The sequence below is a fragment of the Scyliorhinus torazame genome, chromosome 18, assembly GCF_047496885.1.
Source record: "Scyliorhinus torazame isolate Kashiwa2021f chromosome 18, sScyTor2.1, whole genome shotgun sequence".
Classification (NCBI taxonomy): Eukaryota; Metazoa; Chordata; class Chondrichthyes; order Carcharhiniformes; family Scyliorhinidae; genus Scyliorhinus; species Scyliorhinus torazame.
The window spans coordinates 101,629,178-101,651,576 of NC_092724.1; the positions used below are offsets into that span (position 1 = coordinate 101,629,178).

At 44.6% G+C, this 22,399-nt stretch overlaps 1 protein-coding gene across 5 annotated transcripts in view; it reads left to right on the forward strand.

The window, feature by feature from the left end:
- Positions 1 to 22,399, forward strand: part of LOC140395389 (putative uncharacterized protein MYH16) — a 459,619-nt gene that overhangs the window by 100,247 nt on the left and 336,973 nt on the right. For all 5 annotated transcript variants that reach the window (XM_072483089.1, XM_072483086.1, XM_072483088.1 and 2 more), the window contains exon 2: positions 8,783 to 8,935. In XM_072483089.1, the coding sequence (XP_072339190.1) occupies positions 8,783 to 8,935 (153 nt within the window). The remainder of the gene's footprint in view (positions 1 to 8,782; positions 8,936 to 22,399) is intronic.

The window sequence follows — 22,399 nt, forward strand, 5'->3', positions numbered from 1 at the left end:
GTGAAATGAATGTCCAGCAGGTGGGGAGGGAGTAGGGGGTGGGACGCTAGGTGGTGCACACACGTGGGGCAGGGGCCACAACCGTGGAAAGATTCCTTGGGAAGGTCAACCAAGTTGGCAAGTTCCAACCAAATTTAGCAACGGTCAATGAGCCCTTGAGACAGCTGTTGAGACAGAGCCAACAGGGATCCTGGAATATGGACCAGCAAAATAATCTCATAAGAATTGTGATTGTACAACAATATTTTGAACAACACAAACACCTCACAGTCATTGACAACTTTCTGATCTTCAATGAGAGGATAGTCATACTGAGAACATGTCGGCTTTATACCCTTCAAAGACCACACCAAGGTCATCTTGGAATAACAAAATATTTTGCAACTGCAGAGCAGTCAGTCTGGCGGCCAGGCATTATTTGCTCAATAGAAGAAATGATTGTAAGCTGTCTTACTTGTGCTGTAAACACCAGTGACAAAAATTGGGGCTCTGCCTTCAACACCATAATCCCAGCCAATCTCATATCAACGCTCCAAAACCTAGGACTTGGTTCTCACTCTGCAACTGGATCCTCGACTTTCTAACCCACAGACCACAATCAATAAGAATAAACAACAACACTTCCTCCACGATAGTCTTCAATACCGGGGGCCCGCAAGGCTGCGTACTTAAGCCTCTGCTATACTCCCTGTACACACATGACTGCGTGGCAAATTTTGGTTCCAACTCTATCTACAAGTTTGCTGATGATACGACCATAATGGGCCGGATCTCGAATAACGACGAGTCAGAGTACAGGAGGGACGTTGAGAACATAGTGGAATGGTGCAGCGACAACAATCTATCCCTCAATGCCAGCAAAACTAAAGAGCGGGTCATTGACTTCAGGAGGCAAAGTACTGTTTATACCCCTGTCAGCATCAATGGGGCTGAGGTGGAGCTGGTTAGCAGTTTGAAATTCCGAGGGGTACACATCTCCAAAAATCTGCCCTGGTCCACCCACGTCGACGCTGCCACCAAGAAAGCACAACAACGCCTATACTTCCTCAGGAAACTAAGGAAATTCGGCATGTCCACATTAACCCTTACCAACTTTTACAGGCGCACCATAGAAAGCATCCTATCTGGCTGCATCACAGCCTGGTATGGCAACTGCTCGGCCCAGGACTGCAAGAAACTTCAGACAGTCGTGAACACAACCCGGTCCATCACACAAACCTGCCTCCCATCCATTGACTCCATCTACACCTCCCGCTGCCTGGGGAAAGCGGGCAGCATAATCAAAGACCCCTCCCACCCGGCTTACTCACTCTTCCAACTTCTTCCATCGGGCAGGAGATACAAAAGTCTGAGAAAACGCACGAACAGACTCAAAAAACAGCTTCTCCCCCGCTGTTACCTAAACTAAACGACCCTCTTATGGACTGACCTCATTAACACAACACCCCTTTACCCGATGCCGGTGTTATGTAGTTACATTGTGTACCTTGTGTTACCCTATTATGTATTTTCTTTTATTTCCTTTTCTTTTCATGCACATGCACTCAACAATGATTTGTTGAGAGGCTCGCAGAAAAATACTTTTCACTGTACCTTGGTACACGTGACAATAAACAAAATCCAAATCCAAATCCAAGAACCACTATTACTTGCATTTACATCATGGTCATGGGAGCTTCTGGGAACAGATTTATTTGAATTTAGTAGAAAACCTTTATTATCATTGATTACTACCTTTAATGGATTGAAGTAAACAGATTGCATAATATCACATGTCACGGCCAGGAAGAGGATTAATTTAAACAGCCCCAATTTCTCCACTCAAACCTTAAATTTGGAATGTTCCAATCCTTTATGAATAATTCGCACAGCAAATTTGAGATAAAATAAAGTGAAAGGGTTGGTTTATTTCCCCCCCACACACACACACACATAACGTGGGAAAAAGGTTTTGCAACATCAGCTCCTTTTTGCACTCAAACAATAAAAGAGCACAGTGTGCTCACCCCAGTCCAACACCGGCATCTCCACACAATAAAAGAGAGATAAGGGATGAAAAGGGGTTCAGGGCCAGTCCACAATAAAATGCAAGCTTTGTTATACATGAGGCCAGAATCCAGAATCAAAAGCCGAATGGAGTGTTTCTTTAGAGGGTAGATTGGTTGACTGTCGCAGGACGATCCGTCCTTCCAGAACTGAGGACTTGCATGAGGGTAGAAGGCACGCAGAGTTGGCCTAGCTTTGAAGGCACTAGTTCCAATGTTGCAGTAGTTCACAATTAAATGGGGGCCAGGCGACTGTACCTGGGCAGAGCTCCTTCTGCTGCTACCCATTCAACGGTAAGATGGTAGACAAGTGCAGATTTCTATCTGGAATACTGTTCTCTTTGGATGTCAAACAGTGAGTTAAGATAAGATCCAACAGCTTATTAATTAAAGGAATTCAGACAACTCATGTCTTGGGCATGTCAGAGTGTGGTTTTGGATTGTCTATCAAGGTCCCTAGTTGAAACCCATTGTGTTTGGGAGCAGGTAATGGTCATGCCATTAACACCACATTGGATATTCGGAATAACAAACAGCTTTCCTTGTCCTAAGAGACACAACGTCTCTTGTGGCCAGAAATCCTCTTCAGAAATGCAAAGAATCTTTGTACAGCTCCAGGAAGAGACAAGACTATACTGGTTAGTCTGAAGTTAAAAATTCCTCTGGTGTGAGTAATGGCTAGTCAGGACAAAGCATTACCCATTTAAAAAAATAATGTGGATAATTTTACAGAGCAGTCCAGTTGACATTGATCTGTATTTATATTTGCCTTCCCGTCTCAACTGGAACACATAGCAGAAACAGTCATCCAATCCCTCAAGAGAATTTATGCCGCACAAGGCATCCCAGATAGAGTCCAACAATGTGGCACAATTTGCTAATGAGCTGTTTCACAATTTCACAAGGGAATATGGCTTCATTCATGTAACCAGTTCACATTGCTATCCTCAAGTGAATGGAGAAGCATAGATACTAACTGTCAATGATTTATTGAAGAATAAGAAAGATCTCAATTTAGCTCTCCTGAGTTATCAGTCCTCACCACTCCAAAATGCCTTCTCATCATCAGAGTTACTAATGGGTACGGGATTGAGAAAACAGCTTTCATCACCAGAACAAAAACTCAAACTCAGTATCACCACAAACGACCACGATAGAGTAAATCAGCGTGAGGAAAACAGAGAAGAGTGCTGAAACCTGAGAGAAAGTACGGCACCAAGTTGAGCAGAAGGAAGGCGGAATCATTGAAATAAAACCACAATCAAGATTGTACAGGATTGAGACTGAACAGGGTATCATAAAAGAGAATCTGCACACCTTATTATCCTTGGAGAGAAAGACAATTGAAGCATGAACTTACTACCCAGGTCATGATGAAAAAGAAAAAATACAAGCTCTACAGCCACTCACTCACACCAACAGAAGGGAGAGTGAGGAATATAATCGACCTCAGAAGGAGATCAGAACAGGAAAAGGTGGTAGAGGTTTGGAACTCTCTCTCACAAACAGCAGTTGAAGCTTGATAAAGGTGAATTACTGCAGAAGCTGGAATCTGAAACCAAAGAGAAAATGCTAGAAAATCTCAGCAGGTCTGGCAGCATCTGTAGGGAGAGAAAAGAGCTAACGTTTCGAGTCCAGATGACCCAAGGGGGCGCACCGCACCACAAAACCGGTGCAGGGGGGAAGGGGAATCCGCCCACTATTTTTTCTTTCATCGACTTTAAAAACCTAATAAGCCTATCCTCTTACTCTGTTAACGTTATTTTTGTGTGTGGGCTTAGACAATGCATGTAACTGTATGAATAGTCACATTATTCTTTTTTTTACATCAGAAATAGTTTAAATAAACTGACCACATTCTTTGTTTAACCTGAGAAAACCTGCCTGAGTAATTCTCTACAAACTGGACACATAAATAGTTGGATACTTTCAGAACTGGCAAAGCACAGCCTAGCTAAATTCTTAGATAATAACTCTATTATGGTAAAATGAGACGTAGGAGAACAGGGAAGTCATTTCACCCCTCCTCACCTGGTTGTAACACATGGAGACTGAAGCCTGTTGGGAAGCCAGGAGGAGCCTGGAATTGAATCTTCATGGCTAAATTTCTGCTGGGAGCATAGGGTAAAGTATTTCAATTGTGTTAGTTAATAGAGAAATACCTCTTCTGTGATTTAGTGCATGTGTTGCCTATGAGGCAATAAATAGTCTGTGTTGATTTTAGTTGGTTAGTTACAGTAAAAGTCTTAAAACGTGAAATATTGGCATGTTACTCCTCCAGTTGGTCTTTGCGAAATTCATCTCTTTTCTTTAAAGTCATTGGTCTCGACAGGGATCGTAGAATTCTACTTTGATCTCTAATCACCTCCCGCTGCTCCAATGACATTCAGGTGCCCCATTTTTTAAACTGCTTCTCTGCAGCTGGTAATGCAGGGTCGTTTGATAAAGCAGGCTGTTTTGCGCAAACAATATCTTAATTGACTCATAGTACATTTGTTTATTGCGGACCAAAATGAGCTGTGTCTTTCACCCCCCACAGTGTGGAGCTGCAACTTATAAGTTCGCAATAGCAATTGAGTGCAGAGTGCCAGATTGCCCTGGAGTTAAAATCACTTACAGCAATTATTGCTGGTTTTAATGAAAAGCAAAGCCTTCTAATTCACCCACATTCCCTTCATTGCTCTTCTGTTTTCCTCCATATATCTAATTAGTTAGGAAATTGACTGTTGGGCCCATTGCTTACTAAGGTTCCAGATGCTGCATTGCCTTCATTGTCCCTTTATCAGTTTGTACTTCCAGCAGCTTTTACAGGGCAACGTATTTCTGTGCTGAATGGTGCTGGAAGAGATCTAACCAATAATTTACACTGCAAGATGTCCTACTCCCAAAACATCTGGCCCATGTATGACTTCACCCATGTCCTTGACATGTATGGCATGATAGAGTGTTAGCTGTGGCTCAGTGGGCAGTACCCTTGTCTTTGATTCACAAGATTCTGGGTTTAAGTTCCACTTCAAGACTTAAGCTCAAAAACCAAGGTTGACACTCCAGTGCAGCACTGAGAGAGAGTGCTGCACTGTTGATGTGCCATCTTTCAGATGGGGCATTAAACAGAGGCCCCCGATGCCTGCTCTGGTGTGTGCAAAAGTCCCCATCGCTCACTATTTTGAAAAAGAGCAGAGAAGTTATCCCTGATGTATTGGCCAATATGTGCTCCGGTGACTGTAATAGATCCTAGGGGACTATTTTGAATAAGTGCAAGGGAGTTAACCCTTGTGTCCTGGCCAATATTTATCTGTCAATCTCTATCACATAAACAAACTAACTGATCGTTTATCTCATTGCTAGAGTTTGCAGTGTGCAAAACTGGCTGCTGCATTACTTACATCAAAATAGTGACAAATTTCAAAAGTACTTTACGGGCTGTAAAGTGCTTTGAGATGTGCAGTGTTCATGAAAGGTGCTATATAAATGCAGCCTTTATTTTTCTTGCTTTAAATAAATTCCTCTGAACAAAATCCATGAAGGTTTTGAGGGTGTTCCTAGATTATGTCATTGAATGCTTTGAATTTGCTTAGTTAGTTTGACCTCACACCAGGGGAGGTTCGAGGATTTGAATGATTGCATTTTGTCAATACTCACTTTGTGAATTCTTCTTGCTTACTGACCACTGTTGCTGCTGAGATTGATTCATGTGAAACTAAAAATGAGATGATTACACATGCCCAAGATATTGGAAATTCGTGATTCACAAGATGAGCTCATGGTTTGGATTGAATATTCTTCAATATCAGTGTGTGTGTGTGATGGACTGAGGGGACCATATCTTATTTCAGTAAATGCAGTTTTCTCTCCACCCTACAACCTTCCTGATTCACATAGGGTTCAACAATTGCAAATTGCCGCTGCTCCCATTCTCTTCAGATAGCAGTTTCTGGTCATTGCCGTTGTCATTTGCAGCTCTTAAATCCACCTTTTGCTTCTTTAAATGTCCCATTACCTCTGATTCTCTTGTCTTGCCATTCCCTTTGCCATTTAATCTCTCCTGTCTTACACCCTGTGATAGCCCTCACGAGGACCACGAGGGATCCCTCATCGATCTTCCCATGGGGCTAGTGGACTATGAGTTCCCATGGTAACAGGTGGAAGCCTGTCCAGTTGGGACTCATTATCAAGCCTTTTAAATATTGTCCCAGTCCTGGACGGGAGTTCCTGTTAGTCCCGGACTTGGACACTGGTGCCATGTGCTGCGGGTGCAGCTTTACTTTGGAGTTAAAATAAATTTAGTTTAATCTTTATCTTCCTGTCTCCTGGATTACTACACACCCTATCCCAAATCTTCTCTTGTCTACTATCCTCTGATACTTGTCCTCTGATACTGAGGAAGGAGCTGTGCTCCGAAAGCTAGTGATTCGAAACAAACCTGTTGGACTTTAACTTGGTGTTGTAAGACTTCTTAATGAAATGAGGGATAGGTTTAACAACAGCTAATTGTATTTCAATGGCAACAGAAGAAAGGATATGCAAACTAAATTCAAACCTTGTAAAGACAATTCTGAACATTTCACAAATGATATTTTAAAAGAAAGAAAATACTTCAAATATTTCAGCTTAAATACGAGCTAAAGGAGGTTAATTAGACACTTGAATTTGCAGCGGTTTCCAAAATTGTGCAAGTTCTAACAAGATCGATAGTGAAAAATTTACCTACCTGTTAGTGACTTGACAACAGGTTGACACAAATATTAAAGAAGGGAGAGGGATAGAATATTTCTCCCCACATAGATGGTTATGTGGCCATTGTGCAAAAGACTAAGAGATAATCTAGAAGAGAATTACTTCCAAATTTAAATAGGAACAACATTTAAAAAGACATGGGGGAAGAGCATCGAAATGAGATTAGAACAGACATCTTCAATTAAGAGCAAGCAATGATACATGCATGATGGGTTGAATGATCCAGTTCACTGCTGTAAGTTCTATGACTCTATCTTGCTTTCTCTTGCCTTTTTTTAACCCTCCCTTTAACTGCCTTTATCTCTCACATACTTGCTCGTCTTCTCTATCATTTGTGTTCATTCATTTGGTTTCCATCCCACCTCTTTCTCTCACTCTTTCCACCATGCATTTCATACACGATACAGTAGCTTTCAGATGCATTCATGCTGCTCCTGTCCACTTTGCCCTTCAGAGATGGTTCTAGATTCTGCCTTTCCTTCATTGGTGGAGTCTTCCCTACTTCCTGGTAACCTAAGACAGCCAGTCAATAGATGATGATCCAATACAGGATTCGAAAACTCCTCACCAATCGCATCACAATTCAGTCTTCAGCTTCCCTTGCTGAGCAATTGCACACTATGTGAAATATCCTATTACACTGGTTCATTTATTTTCTTACTCTTAACCAACGCACTTGGGAAGTATTCTGTGCAGGCGGGAGGTTTTGCATTCCATCAATTGCTCTCTTGTTATGTCTGGAACTAAGCAATGATTACTTGCAGATGACAGTTCTAGATGACAGTTTCTTTGCTGAGTGGGGGAAATTACAGTGTTTCTGTAAATTGCGGCTGAAGTTTACATTATGATGTGGTTCTCCAAATACCAGTCATGTGTAAGGTAATAGAAGTGTTGCACTGGTCTGACCTGGGTCTTCCAGCGTAGTTTCAATTCACTCCCCTTGTTGTCATTACAGTACTCTTGGGGGAACCACAGCCCCAGTGAAAAGGATCTTGCCTGTTGAGTTAAGCTTCAAAAATTACCCACTGGTTTGACTTCAGCCTGGGTTGGGGGATGGGGGGGGGGGGGGTGGGGGGGGGGGGTGGGGGGAAGCATCAAATTGGATGCCAATCTGTAACTGCAGTCATCCATGGTATTTTCTTCTCTGAGACAACTGCCTGAGCCAAAGCAAGGTATGATTAAGTGTTAGACTTTGCATTTTTCATGCTGATTTGTTCCAGTTGGGTCAGATTTCCTCTGGTCGCTATGCGTAACCACATTGCGGACACAATTAAATTTGACACTATTCAGCATTTCTAACAAAACCATAAACACATTATTTTATAGCATTTCAATAGAAATACTAAGCAGAGACAACCTCATGAACACATGAAAGTTGGCCCTTAGCAACGAGAAGAATTCTTGCCCCGAAGGCTTTTGTTCCAGTTTTCTTTTCTCATTAAGCACTAGTTGGGTTGGGAGGTGGTGGAAGGATGCCTACATGATGCATTGAGATTTATATTAATATACTAATTTATACTCATGGTGATCTGGTTTGAGTAAAGCCTATAAATTGTAACATAAGTAAAGCTGGGGAATGGTGTGGAGATTCATTAATCTATGTATATTAAGAATGTTGAAATAAATTCTGCCTCAGACATTATCATAACCCTGTTGGAGCTGGTTTAGCACAGGGCTAAATCGTTGGCTTTGAAAGCAGACCAAGGCAGGCTAGCAGCACGGTTCAATTCCCGTACCAGCCTCCCTGAACAGGCGCCGGAATGTGGCGACTAGGGGCTTTTCACAGTAACTTCATTTGAAGCCTACTTGTGACAATAAGCGATTTTCATTTCATTTCTCATTGCTCACAGAATTTATGGGGAAGGGATGAGGCATTATTTATTCTGAAGACATTTTATTTCAATCTTCCGCTTTCTTGTTCTGCTCCTTTTGTTAAAATTGAATCTGTCTCTAACCATTTGTTAAAATAACATGAGCTAACAAATCTTTACTTCTTGCAGGTAAAGCCACTTCTGCACGTGTTAGGTCAGAACAACGAGATGAGAGCCAAAGACGAGGAACTCCAATTAGCCATTGCAGAAACAGATAAACTTGCTTTGCGGATTCAGGAACTTGAGCAGGAGAATGCTGAGTTGGTTCAGGAGAAAAGTGCTGTAAGTTCACCCTATGTCAAGCTTGCTGTGCTTGTTAAGTGTGTCGCTTGAAAAGAAACACAACTTTGTTTGCTATCTACCCTGTAAAGCAACAAAATATGTAAACCCTTTGAGCTCCTCCCTGTCTTCGTAATCTCCTCCACAATCCTCTGGGATGTCTGTGCACTTCTTATTCTGATCTCGCATCCTCCGTTTTAATCACTTCACCATTGGTGGCCGTGCCTTCAGCTACCTAGGTCCTGAGCTCTGGAATTCACTTTCCAATGTAAACACCTCCAGCTCTCTATCTCGCCTTCCTCCCTTTAAGGCACTTCCTAAAATCTATCTCTTTGACCAAGCTTCTAGTCATCTGACCGAGTATCTCTTTATGTGGCTCAGCGTCATTTTGTTTGTTTTATGATTCTCTTGTGAATCATCTTCGGGTGTTTTATTGTGATAAAGTCGTTATATAAAAATAAGTTGTTGCTGAGGTGACCTACATTGTCTTTTATGAATTCTGACAATTTATTGGACAGTCATTGTGCTCACAGTATTTTAACTCATCGTGCTTTCACAGGCCTGTTTAATTTTCTGCAAAGTGGCTCAGTAAGCCATCATTAAGTGTTTGGACATACATCCCAGACACTCATAAGTTCATACAGCAGCCTCGATTTGTATTTGTTTGCATTGTCATCCTCTCCCTCCATCCGCTTTCTTTTCTCCCCCTTTTCACTCTAGGGCACACCAGCAAACCTTTCTTTGGAAAGGGGCAATTCTTCAATGCCTGGCACCAAATATTGCTTCACTAGATTGTATCCAGGCTTTTCAACCCGGGAGGGCATCATGCACTGAGCCTGATCTCCCCTGATGCCCATACTATTTAACATTTTTGTCAGAGTAGTAACCCAGAATCCTTCTGACTTTTCATATCACTAGTCAGAGGCTAATTACTTCATGGCCAGTGGCTTTATTACTATCTCAACTGACACCAAAAAGTGCAGGAGAAGCCATAGTTCAAAACTCAGCCCATGTTGTATCGCATTTGTGTTGTATTACCACACTCAGCCATTGTGGGAACCAATGATACAAAGTTGGTTCAGTCTAGGTAGCAGCCTTGACTTGCTGGTAGAGGTCTCCAGCACAAAGTCAGATAGTTATGAATTTCAATTCCATTACAAAGATTTGATTGCAAAATCAAGCCAAACACTTCAGTGCAGCACTAACGCAGACTAGGTAAGGATGGCAGAATTCCTTCTCTAAAGGCAACAGTGAGCCGGATGGGTTTTTAACAACAATCTATGATCGATTCATGGTCACCATTACTGAGACTAGCTTCAATTCCAGATTGTTTTTATTAATTGAACTAAAATTCCATTAAATGCCATGGTGGGATTTGAACCAACACTGCCAGCACATTGGCCAGGACCTCTTGATTTATAATCCAGTAACATTACCACCATACCACCTTACCCGGTCTGAGGTACACCTGACTCCACACCCCCAAAACCATGTGGTTGACCCTTAATTGGTCTCTGAAAGAGCCGAGCAAACCATTCGGTTGTAACAATTTGAGAAGGGGAACAAATTTGTGTCAAATCAAGTCCTTGCCAGTGATACTCATGTCCTACGAAAGAATTAGAAAAGGTTTTCCAGATAATCAGAGGTAGAAAAAATAGCCCACAAGAAAATAATAACAATAATAATAAGAACCAGGGGCGAAATTCTCCCGAAACGGCGCGATGTCCGCCGACTGGCGCCCAAAACGGCGCCAATCAGATGGGCATCGCGCCGCCCCAAAGGTCCGGAATGATCCGCATCTTTGGGGGCCGAGCCCCAACATTGAGGGGCTAGGCCGACGCTGGAGGAATTTCCGCCCCGCCATCTGGCGGAAACGGCCTTTGTTGCGCCGCCAGCTGGCGCGGAAATGACATCTCGGGGCGGCGCATGCGCGGGAGCGTCAGCGGCCGCTGACAGTTTCCCCCGCATGCGCAGTGGAGGGAGTCTCTTGGCGGAGGCGGAAGGGAAAGAGTGCCCCCATGGCACAGGCCCGCCCGCGGATCGGTGGGCCCCGATCGCGGGCCAGGCCACCGTGGGGGCACCCCCCGGGGTCAGATCACCCCGCGCCCCCCCAGGACTCCGGAGCCCGCCCACGCCGCCTTGTCCCGCCGTTCAAAAGGTGGTTTAATCCACGCCGGCGGGACAGGCAATTTATCGGCGGGACTTCGGCCCATCCGGGCCGGAGAATCCAGCGGGGGGGGGGGCCCGCCTACCAGCGCGGCCCGATTCCCGCCCCCGCCGAATATCCGGTGCCGGAGACTTCGGCAACCGGCGGGGGCGGGATTCACGGCAGCCCCCGGCGATTCTCCATCCCGGCGGGGGGTCGGAGAATGACGCCCAAGATGTCGACCTTCATCCAAAGGGGTCAGAATATAAAGGGCAGGAAATTCTTTTGCGAGAGTAGTCTGCAGGTGAGATATATTGCGGACCGTGGCGCAGCATGTTTCGCAGTGGTGGAGGTGGCCCACCATTGGCTGGTGGACCGCCATTTTATCAGGGTTTCCTGTTGCGTAATACTGCATTGTATTATATTGACTGGGACCCTTTCTACAGTCAATTGATAAATACAGCAACGTTATCTTCAAATCAAATCACGTCTTTCGTGAACACAATACAAGATCCCAATGCTAAGAACTACTACAAAAGAGTTTCTATCCTACATGGCATCAAAAACACATAAATGATTCCACCTACTTTGCTACTGTTAATAGCTATCTAACTCCTTGTAGTGGACTTGTGGAGGACATCACTATCCAGTCGCACTTGGCCTGACACAAGTGGGAAATGGACTCTAAAGTTGGAGGCTTGAGGCTTCTCTCTTTTGCGATGTTGTTCCTGAAGGATTTGCTGATTAAATCTCTTTGTCTCTCCTTCTTATACAGATCCTGCTGGAAATGATCTCATGCTTCTAATAATGTGTTCACAGGACAGCAATAATAAATCAATGCCTTTTCTGGCCAAGAATGTTCAAAGTGTCATGACTCAGTCAGGGGTTTTATTTCTTCTCAGGAGCACGACACATAGGGGTCTGTGTTTAATCACTGTCTGTCCAAAGCATAGCAACAGCCATTGTCCAATCAGCATCTGTGCTCACTCCCTGACTGCACATCCCGGGGCTGGATTCTCCAAAAATGGGGCAATGTCCCCACGCCAGTGTAAAAACGCTGGCGGTTCACTCTGGACGTTCCCACCTGCAGGGGGTTGGCAGGGCGGCGGAGTGGTTCTCGCAGCTCTGGCTGTGGATACGGGGCCCCGCACTTCCGGCCGGGAGTCCGCGCATGCGAACGGCGGTGACCTGCAGCGACTGAGCCGCGCGACATGGCGGAACTCGCATTGCGGACCATCATCAAAAATGTAGGCCCCCCCAAGATCGCGCACGCCTGCTGGTCCGTGCCACCCGATCACTCCCCTGGACGTCTATGAGGCCCCCACCCCACCACGGTGAAGGATTCCCCCGCCCCCCACCAGAGCATCTGCGGACATAGTCCGCAGCCGCCACCCGATGTTCCCGACGGCTGATATGTGGTTAGAACCACGCCATCGGGAATTCGGCCGGTTTTACGTGAAGAATCGCGGGGAGGGCCTCTGTTAATGGCCCCCTACCCATGCCGCGTAGATCGCGCGCGAGCAACTCCCGAGCGATTCTTCGGGGACCGGAAAATCGCTTCAGCGGCGCCGGTCCCGATTTCTGGATAAACGGCCATTCTCCGCCCCTGAACGTGATTTTGTTGCGGAGAATCAGAGAATCCAGCCCCTGTTCTTCACTGCAGATTCCCATTGTTTATGCTGGTAATGCTGATACAGAGTTAGACTTTTTAACTATCAAGCTTTGCTGGTGCCTTCACTTGGTTGCGGCCTTTACAAATACCTATAAGGCTATAGAATCTCATTTAACTTGGTCAGATTTCCCATAGGCTTAGGACCAGGGCTACAAATGACATGTGGTTGGAAGGTTAAGAGTTGATCTAATTGGGGTGCATTTAATAATAGGGGGATTTCATTGAGCAGATGCAATTGCTGTGTCCCAAACAAGGCTAGCCTTAAAACTAGAACCAGGCCACTTAGGACTGTTGTGCAGTGGTAGCATCCCTAACTCTGAGCCAGAAATTCCATCCCAGGATTTGATAGCCAAGGAAGGTGCGTTCCCAACATGGTCAAACAGGTTGTGTGTCTTAACCAGCAAACCCTTCCAACACACCAATGGCTAATGGTAAGAGTGGCAGAGACTCCGGGGCAGCCACGCCTGATGTGGAGTGGCACCCCTCAAACTATTAGACCTTGTAACAGACTAGCGACCTGTTCTGGGAATTACTTGCCCTGGAAACCGATGGAAGTCTGCCTTAGTGCACCACTAGGTGTGAGAAGAGAATTGGGAAGCAGGCTCGTTAACATATTTTGATGATGCCTCCATGTTTGGAGAGGTTCGTCATCTATAAACCAATGAATCAAAATTAAAGGAGAGTGTGAGAGGAGCATCTAGAGGAGAGTGTGAGAGGAGGACAGCAGGATAGACAGTCAGCAGCACCTAGAAGACAGGGCAAGAGGAGGTCACTGGGACAGTGGGACAGACAGTCAGCACCACAGAGAGGAGAGTGTGAGAGGAGGACACTAGGACAGTAAGCAGCATATCGAGAAGGTGTGAGAAGGGGACTCCACTCCACACTCCACTCCGCGGGCCGCACGTGGCCCTGGAGTAGGAAGATGGTGGCACGGGAACTATGGAGAGGTTTGTGGTGACGGTCCGCATTCGCCGCCGGAGACCGCGGCGACCGCACAGGCCTAGCATACCACCACGAAGTGGCCCTTTTTACCGCATCCCTTGCAGATGGATGGGCAGCGCTGCCGGGGGTGCTTGGCCTGCCCGCAAAAGTAGCAGCGGGGGCCCTCGGGGTGCCAGACCACCTTGCAACACAAGCTTGTGGAGGGATGGGGGATGTCTCAGGGTCAGCTGCGGAGGGGTTCCACGCTGCCCAGGGGGCTGTAGCGCGGTCGGGAACATAAGCGCGGGCGTTTCTGGAGGCCACATCCAGGGAGCCTGCAAGGGCCCGTGCCTCCTTGAGGCCTACCGTGTCTTTTTCCAGCAATCGCTGGCGGATTTGGGAGGACAGCATACCTGCCACGAAAGCTTCCCAGAGCAAGAGTTCTGTGTGGTCGCTCGCCGAAACTTGCGGGGAGCTGCAGTTTCTCCCCAACACCAGGAGCGCACGGTAGAATTCTTCCAGCAATTCCCCAGGGATGTGTCGCCTCATTGCTAGCAGATGTCGGGCGTACACCTGGTTTACCGGGCGAATATAATGTCCTTTTAGCAGCTCTATTGCTGCATCGAAGTCTTCCGCATCCTCGATGAGGGTGTAAATTTCCGGGCTCACCCTCGAGTGCAGGACTTGCATTTTCTGATCTCCCGTGGGTGTGTTTTCGGCCATTCCGAGATATCCTTTAAAACACGCCAGCCAGTGCTTGAAGATTGCCGCTGGGTTCGCCGCGTGAGGGCTGAGTTGCAGACACTCCGGCTTGATTCGGAGCTCCATCCTTTTAAATCTAGCTTATTAAATTGATGCGCGCTCAATGACCACTAAAGCGAGGTTGTAGTCCAACTGAAGGCTTTAATAAGCTAGATGTTTCCCTCAGCAGCTCAGGTACAGAATGAAGGCTGCTGGGGCGGCACGGGCTCTTATACCCTGCCTTGCAGGGCGGAGCTACCGTACAGCTTGACCAATAGGAAACATACAATATCTACCAATGGTGTTCCAGCATTACCAGGTCCCGTAATACCTCTACACAGACTACCACATGGTGTATCTCTGAACCGAGGGCTGGAGGATAGAGGAAGAAAATGTCTCTACGAACTGGGGATGTGGAGGGATGGGAGGTGGCAAATAGGGGCGGTGTTGTTGATGTGCACTGATAAAGGAATTTCCACCATCACATTAACAATACCTGGGAATGACAGGACTGAGAACGTGCCAATGGAATAATCCTGACCCCGTCCCACCCCATTCGGCATGAGTATCCCGTAGAATGGGCAGCAAGTGGAAGCAAAAATCTCATCCAATGTTTTTTGTGGAGCGTGCTTTAATCTTATTGGTTTACAGAATAGAGATTAGCCTAAATGCTGCTTATTTTTCTAATAATTTAGGGTTAGTTAGCTTTGTTGTCTGGATGACAAGAGTTTTATGGAGAATAATGGGTCCAATCCCCGTAGCAGTTGTGGTTATTCACAGAGGCCCATCTCCTTACCTTGTCTCACGCTTGATGTGGAGTGATGCTCTTTAACCTGTGTGACTAATTGTCTCTCTCTAATGGAGGGAGATGGCCCTTCATGGATTATTTCCAATTACCACTTCTAAGATTAAACGTCTACCTATTGCAAAGCAGCGTTAAAATTAACCAGCTGATCTACTTTAATGTCAAAATGCAAAATGTCTGAAAGTATTATGTTCCTGGACTTTCTGCCCTGAGGACCTGGGAGTTTGGCAAGATGAATGTGGCACGTGGCAGGAGAGCATTCGATTTGAGAATTGCTGTCCGCACCTTGCCACATGATGCAATTTCTATTCCCAACTCAATCTTATGTTTTCTTTCAGGTCAGAAACAATTACAGAAATAAAGAGCTACATCGATTGCTATATGTGTTGGATCATTAACACTGATGGTGGAACTTTGTATTTAAGCCAAAGGTTGGGAATAAATCTTCAGTGTCAGTGTATGGTTTGGAATTTACAGGGGCCTCTGATTCAAGGCAGGGGGTTGATTAGTTCAGCCGTACAAATTAGACTTAGTCTTGGTAAATGTTTAGGATTCCTCCGTTTTACAACCTTGGTATCTGCGTGCTGGGGTGACCTCAGGTCAGCAAAGTTAGCACAAGTGAATTGCTAAAGGTTGTAGAAAAAGCTATTAAATCCAAGTAATGCTTTGCCTCCTTTATGACTTAAAGCTCAACTCCATAGGGAAGCCGCAATATGCTGCCTATTTTAGCAGCAAAGGCTCAGAATGACAGCAGGAGAAATTCAGAAGCTTGAAATATAAATCAGAATATTTTGTGCTTTTAATGAGTGCGGTGTTTTGGGACGAGGTGTCGTGCATTAGCCATGTACTTTGGGAGTTATATTTTTGCAGAATTTATTTTCCTAATATTTTGCTGCCCAAAGAACAAAAATAATTGTACAACACCTTTCATAACTTCAGAACATCCCAAAATCCTTTACAGCCATTCAAGTCCTTTTCGAAGTGTAGCCATTGATGTAATGTAGGGAACTGGTGCAATGTACTACAGTACTGAAAACAGAGACCAGTGCCTAGACATTTGATTGTAGTCATTGTTGTTCTGTAGACAAATGCAATTAGCAACTGTGAGTATCACTGACAGTTAAGGGTTTTCTGTGCTTTTCTCATTTGTTTCAGTTTTCTAACAATGTATTTGGAGCCATTTTCGCTTCCCTCACCTCACTTCATAAATTTAATCCACAATATCGCCAATGAGAGCAGTTTGGCTTAGTGTCTCCATAGCAACGATCTGTACTGCTATTGGATGAATTAAATATGACCAAAACATTATTTCCCATGCTGTCCTTCCTCCCTATCCCCCTCCTCATTGTGAACAACTTAACATTTTGAAAATACTTCCATGCTAAATCGGCATTAACATAATGGGTGATGAGTGAGGGGGTTGGTTAGTTCTGTTGGCTGGACGGTTGGTTTGTGATATGGAGAGATGCCAACAGAGCAGATTCAATTCCCGTACCAGCTTGGTTATCCATAAAAGCTCCGCTTTCTCAACCTTGCCCCTCATCTGAGGTGTGGTGATCCTCAGGCTAAATCCTTGCCAGTCAGCTCTTTCTCAAAAAGGGCCTGTGGTTCTTGGGGATTATGGCGATTTTCAGTGAGTAACTGGACTCTTCAAGCTGAAGTTCTCTGGAGGGTGAATAAAAACCTCTCCTCTTACTAAATTTATAAAAGGACTTAACAATACATGGTGGAATTTTTGTTTTTAAGTTTAGAGTTATTCTTTACTTCCCTTGCAGAGACCTACCATTTTGAGTCTCTGTTTTTAAAGGTTGTTCTTCAGTTGTCTTCAGTAACATGACCCATTAGAAATAGCCTCCAAAGAGAGTAATATGGATTAAAATTTGTTTCAGTCTTCGGTGCTGGCTAATCAGGAGGCTTCAGCATTGCTAAACCTTGGTAACAGTGTTATCCTGACTGGCATCCGTTCTGTTCCTGAATGCCAGCTGCTGAATCCATGATAAGTAGAATACATAGATGATAGTAGAAATTACAAACAAGGTTTATTTCAATACAATTCCAATAATCCTCCACTCCCCTAAGGGTCTCCTACCGCAACCTGCAACTAGACTGGGGCTTTTATACAGCCGTGCTCTACTTGTAGAGGGGAAACCCCGCCCCTGCCGCCTTAAAGGGGAAGTTCATATTCCGGGTAGGTCATGGAAAATTGTATTGTCCTGATCCCTAGACCTCCATTGGGGTGACAACACCAGCTGTTGGGTATTCTAGTTTTCCATTGAACGTGGAGTCGTCTCCTAATGGAGGCCAAGAACACAGAGGTAGAAATTTATCTTGGGTGGTAAGGCAAAGTAAATATTATTGAATCGGTCATCCATTCTACCCCCCTGATATTCAGCCCCACTGATTTAAATGCAAGGGGTCTATCAAGCCTCTGCACCAGTTTTAAGGTTGAGCCAAAGAAGAATTTCTACTCCACTAGTTGTTGATGTCTGACTATATGATGGGATATTTTTCATTAGCTCTTTTCCAGCGAGCATTTAACATTCCCTTCTGATCCCACCACACTGAAAAAAATGTGAGCCATTCTCACCTTGTACCTGATGCAGACAGAGATGGGCTTATGACCATAAGATCCTAATCAATGGCTTGTACCTGAGAGTGGATAGCCTCTTATAAGCCTGCAGAGGAGATTCTTCATCCAAGTTAGAACCTCTCATCTCAGATAATTGGTTGTTGCAGAACACCAGTTATCATCTGGATCTGTCACCATTACGATAACTACAGTTCTTATTATACATATGACAGAACCTACAGTGCAGATAATTGGGGGTAATTCAGAAAGCCCCTAAGAAGTTGTGATGGACACATAATGAGAAAATAAAATCTCAGTCTAATTTATAATAATAATCTTTATTGTCACAAGTAGGCTTACATTAACACTGCAATGAAGTTACTGTGAAAAGCCCCTAGTCGCCACATTCCGGCGCCTGTTCGGGTACACAGAGTGAGAATTCAGAATGTCCAAATTACCAAACAGCATATCTTTGGGATTGGTGGGAGGAAACCGGAGCACCCGGAGGAAACCCACGCAGACACGGGGAGAACGTGCAGACTCCACACAAACAGTGACCCAAGCCGGGAATCGAACCTGGGACCCTGGATCTGTGAAGCAACAGTGCTATCCACTGTGCTACCATGCTGCCCTAATGCACCAAATGCTGCACATGAGACAATGACAGCTGGGGTTCCTTAGGCATGTGAACTTTCTGATGGTTTACAATTGACCTGTGTAGACTTTGGGCAGAAAGAAGCAGCTTTTTGTCAGTAGCACACCAAGGAGATCTGATTCGACACTTCTCCGGCCGATTACAGTTCTCCATTACTGGAGAGTCTAACTCCACCCTGAAGCGAGAGAAGATCAGGTCTAATGGTCTGAATGTTCTGCTGTTCTCACAACCTACTGCCTCTTTAATAAATCAGCACTACTCAGAATCATCCTGGCTCTGGAAAAATCCCATCCAGCAAAATGTGCATATCTGCAGTGCCTTATTTTCCTTCAGCAGCATTTCACTCCCCCACTGGCTTTGTTATTCTGCAGCGTTTGATCCTCTTCCTCCAGTGGGGATTATTAATTCTGCCCCATCCCACTCACTGCAATGAGCTGTAACAAGAAGCATAAGAAATAGGAGTGGGAGTAGACATTCAACCCTTTGAGCCATCCATTATGATCATGGTGGATCATCCATCTGAATAGTCTGTTCCCGCCTTCCCCCATATCCTTTGATCCCTTTAGTCCCAAAAGCTGCATCTAACTCCTTCTTGAAAACATATACAACAGGATTCTCCGGTCCCCCAGCCGCATGTTTCTCGGCAGTGCCCACTTCGCTGGCGGCAGGATTTTCTACTCCCGCCATTTACTAATGGGATTTCCCATTGAAGCCACCCCACACCGCCGGGAAACCCGCCTTGGGGGTGCACTGCCAGCAGGACCAGAGATCCAAAACAGCCAGTAAATTCCGGCCATAATGTTTTGGCCTCAATTGCTTTCCATGGTAGCGAATTCCACAGGTTGACCATTTTCTGGGTGAAGACATTTCTCCTCATCCCAGTCCTAAATGGTTTACCTCATATCCTCAGACTGTGATGCTTGGTGCTGGACCTCCCCGCCATCAGGAACATCCTTCCTGCATCTACCCTGTCTAGTCCTGTTAGAATTTTATAAGTTTCTATGAGACCCCCTTCATTCTTCTAAACTCCAGCGAATTGAATCCTAACCTACTCAATCTCTCCTCATGTGTTCTGCAAACCCAGGAATCAGTCTGGTAAACCTTCGCTGCACTCCTTCCAGAGCAAGATCATCCTTCCTCAGATAAAGAGGCCAAAACTGCACACAGTACTCCAGGTGTGGTCTCACCAAGGCCCTCTATAATTGCAGCAGGACATCCCCGCTTCTGTACTCGAATCTCTCGCTATGAAGACCAATATACTATTTGCCAACTTCACCTCCTGTTGCATGCCTACTTTCAGCAAATGCTGTACAAGGACACCCAGGTCTTGTTGCACATGCCCCTCTCTTATTCTATAGCCATTCAGATAATAATCTGCCTTCCATTTCTTTGTACCAAAGTGGATAACCTCACATTTATCCACATTATACTGCATCTGCCATTCATTTGCCCACTCACTCAGCTTGTCTAAATCATGCTGATGGATCCTTGCATCCTCCTCACAGCTCACCCTCCCACCCAGCTTTGCGTTATCTGCAAATTTGGAGATATTCCATTTAATTCCCTCATCTAAATCATCAATATACATTGTGAAAGCTGGGGTCCGAGCACTGATCCCTGCAGTATCCCACTAATCACAGCCTGCCATCTGGGAAAGGACGCATTTGTTCCTACTCTTTGTTTCCTGTCTGCCAATTAGTTTTCTACCCTCCTCGACACACTACCACCTTTTGCCATGCACTTTAATTTTACACTCTAATCTCTGATGTGGGACCTTGCTGAAAACCTTCTGAAAGTCCAAATAAATTTATTACAGTGGCTTCCCTTCATCAATTCTCCTAGTTACATCCTCGCAGAATTCCAATAGATTTTTCAAGCATAATTTCCCTTTCGTAAATCTGTGCTGACTCTACCTGATCCTGTCACTGTTTTCAAACTGTTTAAATCATTTATTATAAACTCCAATATTTTCGCCACTACTGATGGCAGGCTGACTCGTCTATAATTCCCTGTTTAAAATAGTCTGGTTACATTAGCTAGTCCAATCTGTAGGAACTGTTGGAGAGTCTATAGAATCTTGGTAGATGACCACTATAACATCCGTATTTCTAGGACGACTTCCTTAAGTCTTCTGGGATGTAGATATTTAGGCCCTGGGAATTTATTGGTCTTCAATCCCATCAATTTTCCCAATACAATTTCTCTATTAATACAGATTTAGTTCAGTTCCTCCCTCTCACTAAATCTTGTGTTCCCCAATATTTCTGGTACGTTATCAGTGTCCTCCTTTACGAAGATAGAACAAAAGTATGTATTTAGTTGGTCAGCCATTTATTTGTTCCCCATTATAAATTCCCCTGTTTCTGACTGTAGGGGACCTACTTTTGTCTTCACTAATATGTTTCTCTTCACATACCTATAGAAATGTGTACAGTCCATTTTTATGTTTCCCGCACGCTAAATCTCAGATTCTACTTTCCCTTTCTTAATCAATATGTTTATCCTCCTTTGCTGAATTCTAAACTGCTCACTATCTTCAGGTCTGCTGTTTTTCTTGGCCAATTTTTATGCCTCTTCCTTGGATCTAATACTATCTCTAATTTCCCTTGTAAGTCATCGTTTGGCCACCTTTTCCATTTTACTTTTGCGCTAGATAGGAATAAGCAATTTTTGCAGTTCAACCATTGAATGTTTGCTTTTTGAATGTTTGCCATTGTCTATCCACCATCAGCCCTTTAAGTAGCATTCACCAATCCAGCATAGCGAACGTGAAATTCATACTATCCTAGTTTCTTTTATTTAGATTCAGGACCCTAGATTCAGAATGAATGACGTCACTCTCCATCTGATGAAGAATTCTATCATATTATGGTCACTCATCCCCAAGGGGTCTCACACAACTAGATTGCCATTTATTCCTTTCTCATTCCACATTACCAAGTCTAGGATGGCCTGTTCTCCAGTTGGTTCCTCACTTCTTGGCCCAAAAAACCATGTTTACTCCAGGAATTCCTCCTCTGTGGTATTGTTAATAATTTGATTTGCCCAATGTACATGCAGATTAAAGTCACCCATAGTTACAGATAATCCTTTCTCACATTCATATCTAATTTCCTGCCAATGCCATTTGCAACATCACCACTGCAGTTTGGAGTCTATACACAACAGCCAATAATGTTTTTTGCCACTTGGTGTTTCTCAGCTCCACCCATACACATTCCATATCATTGGAGCTAATATATTTCTCACTATTGCATTGATTACATAGAACATAGAACATACAGTGCAGAAGGAAGCCATTCGGCCCATCAAGTCTGCACCGACCCACTTAAGCCCTCACTTCCACCCTATCCCCATAACTCAATAATCCCTCCTAATGTTTTGGGACACTAAGGGCAATTTAACATGGCCAATCCATCTAACCTGCAGCTGGAGACACTTCCTGCACATTTTTCGGCTTCCCACATAGAGCGGGATGAGCACTCCACGGCTTTGAGCTCTCTTCCATGGCTTACCCCTTTAAATTACACCTTTTGGAAGATACTTAAAATCAAATAATAATAATTACTCTTGGTCCCTGCTTCCCTGGTCCTCGTTATTACGGCGTATAGCCCTTACAAACTATAAAGCACAAAATGCGAAAAGAATAGTGAAAGGTACCCAATCATACCCACCTAATCAGCTTCTTCCACTCGCTCTGTGTCACTCTTGAATCCTGATGTAACCTGAGGAACTCCAAACTCCAAGCTTGCACTCCACTATTAGTTTTGCTCGTCCTTGAATTCTTATTCCCCCATCTCCGCTCTCAGTCTCGCTCTTTCTCATGCTTTTTTATCTTCCCGGCTCTGCTCTCAGTCTCGCTCTTTCATATCCTGGTTCCACTCTCACTCTCACTCTTTCTCATCTTCTTTTATCTCCCCAGCTCTGAGGGTTTTCCTTTGATGTCACTCCTTGTTTT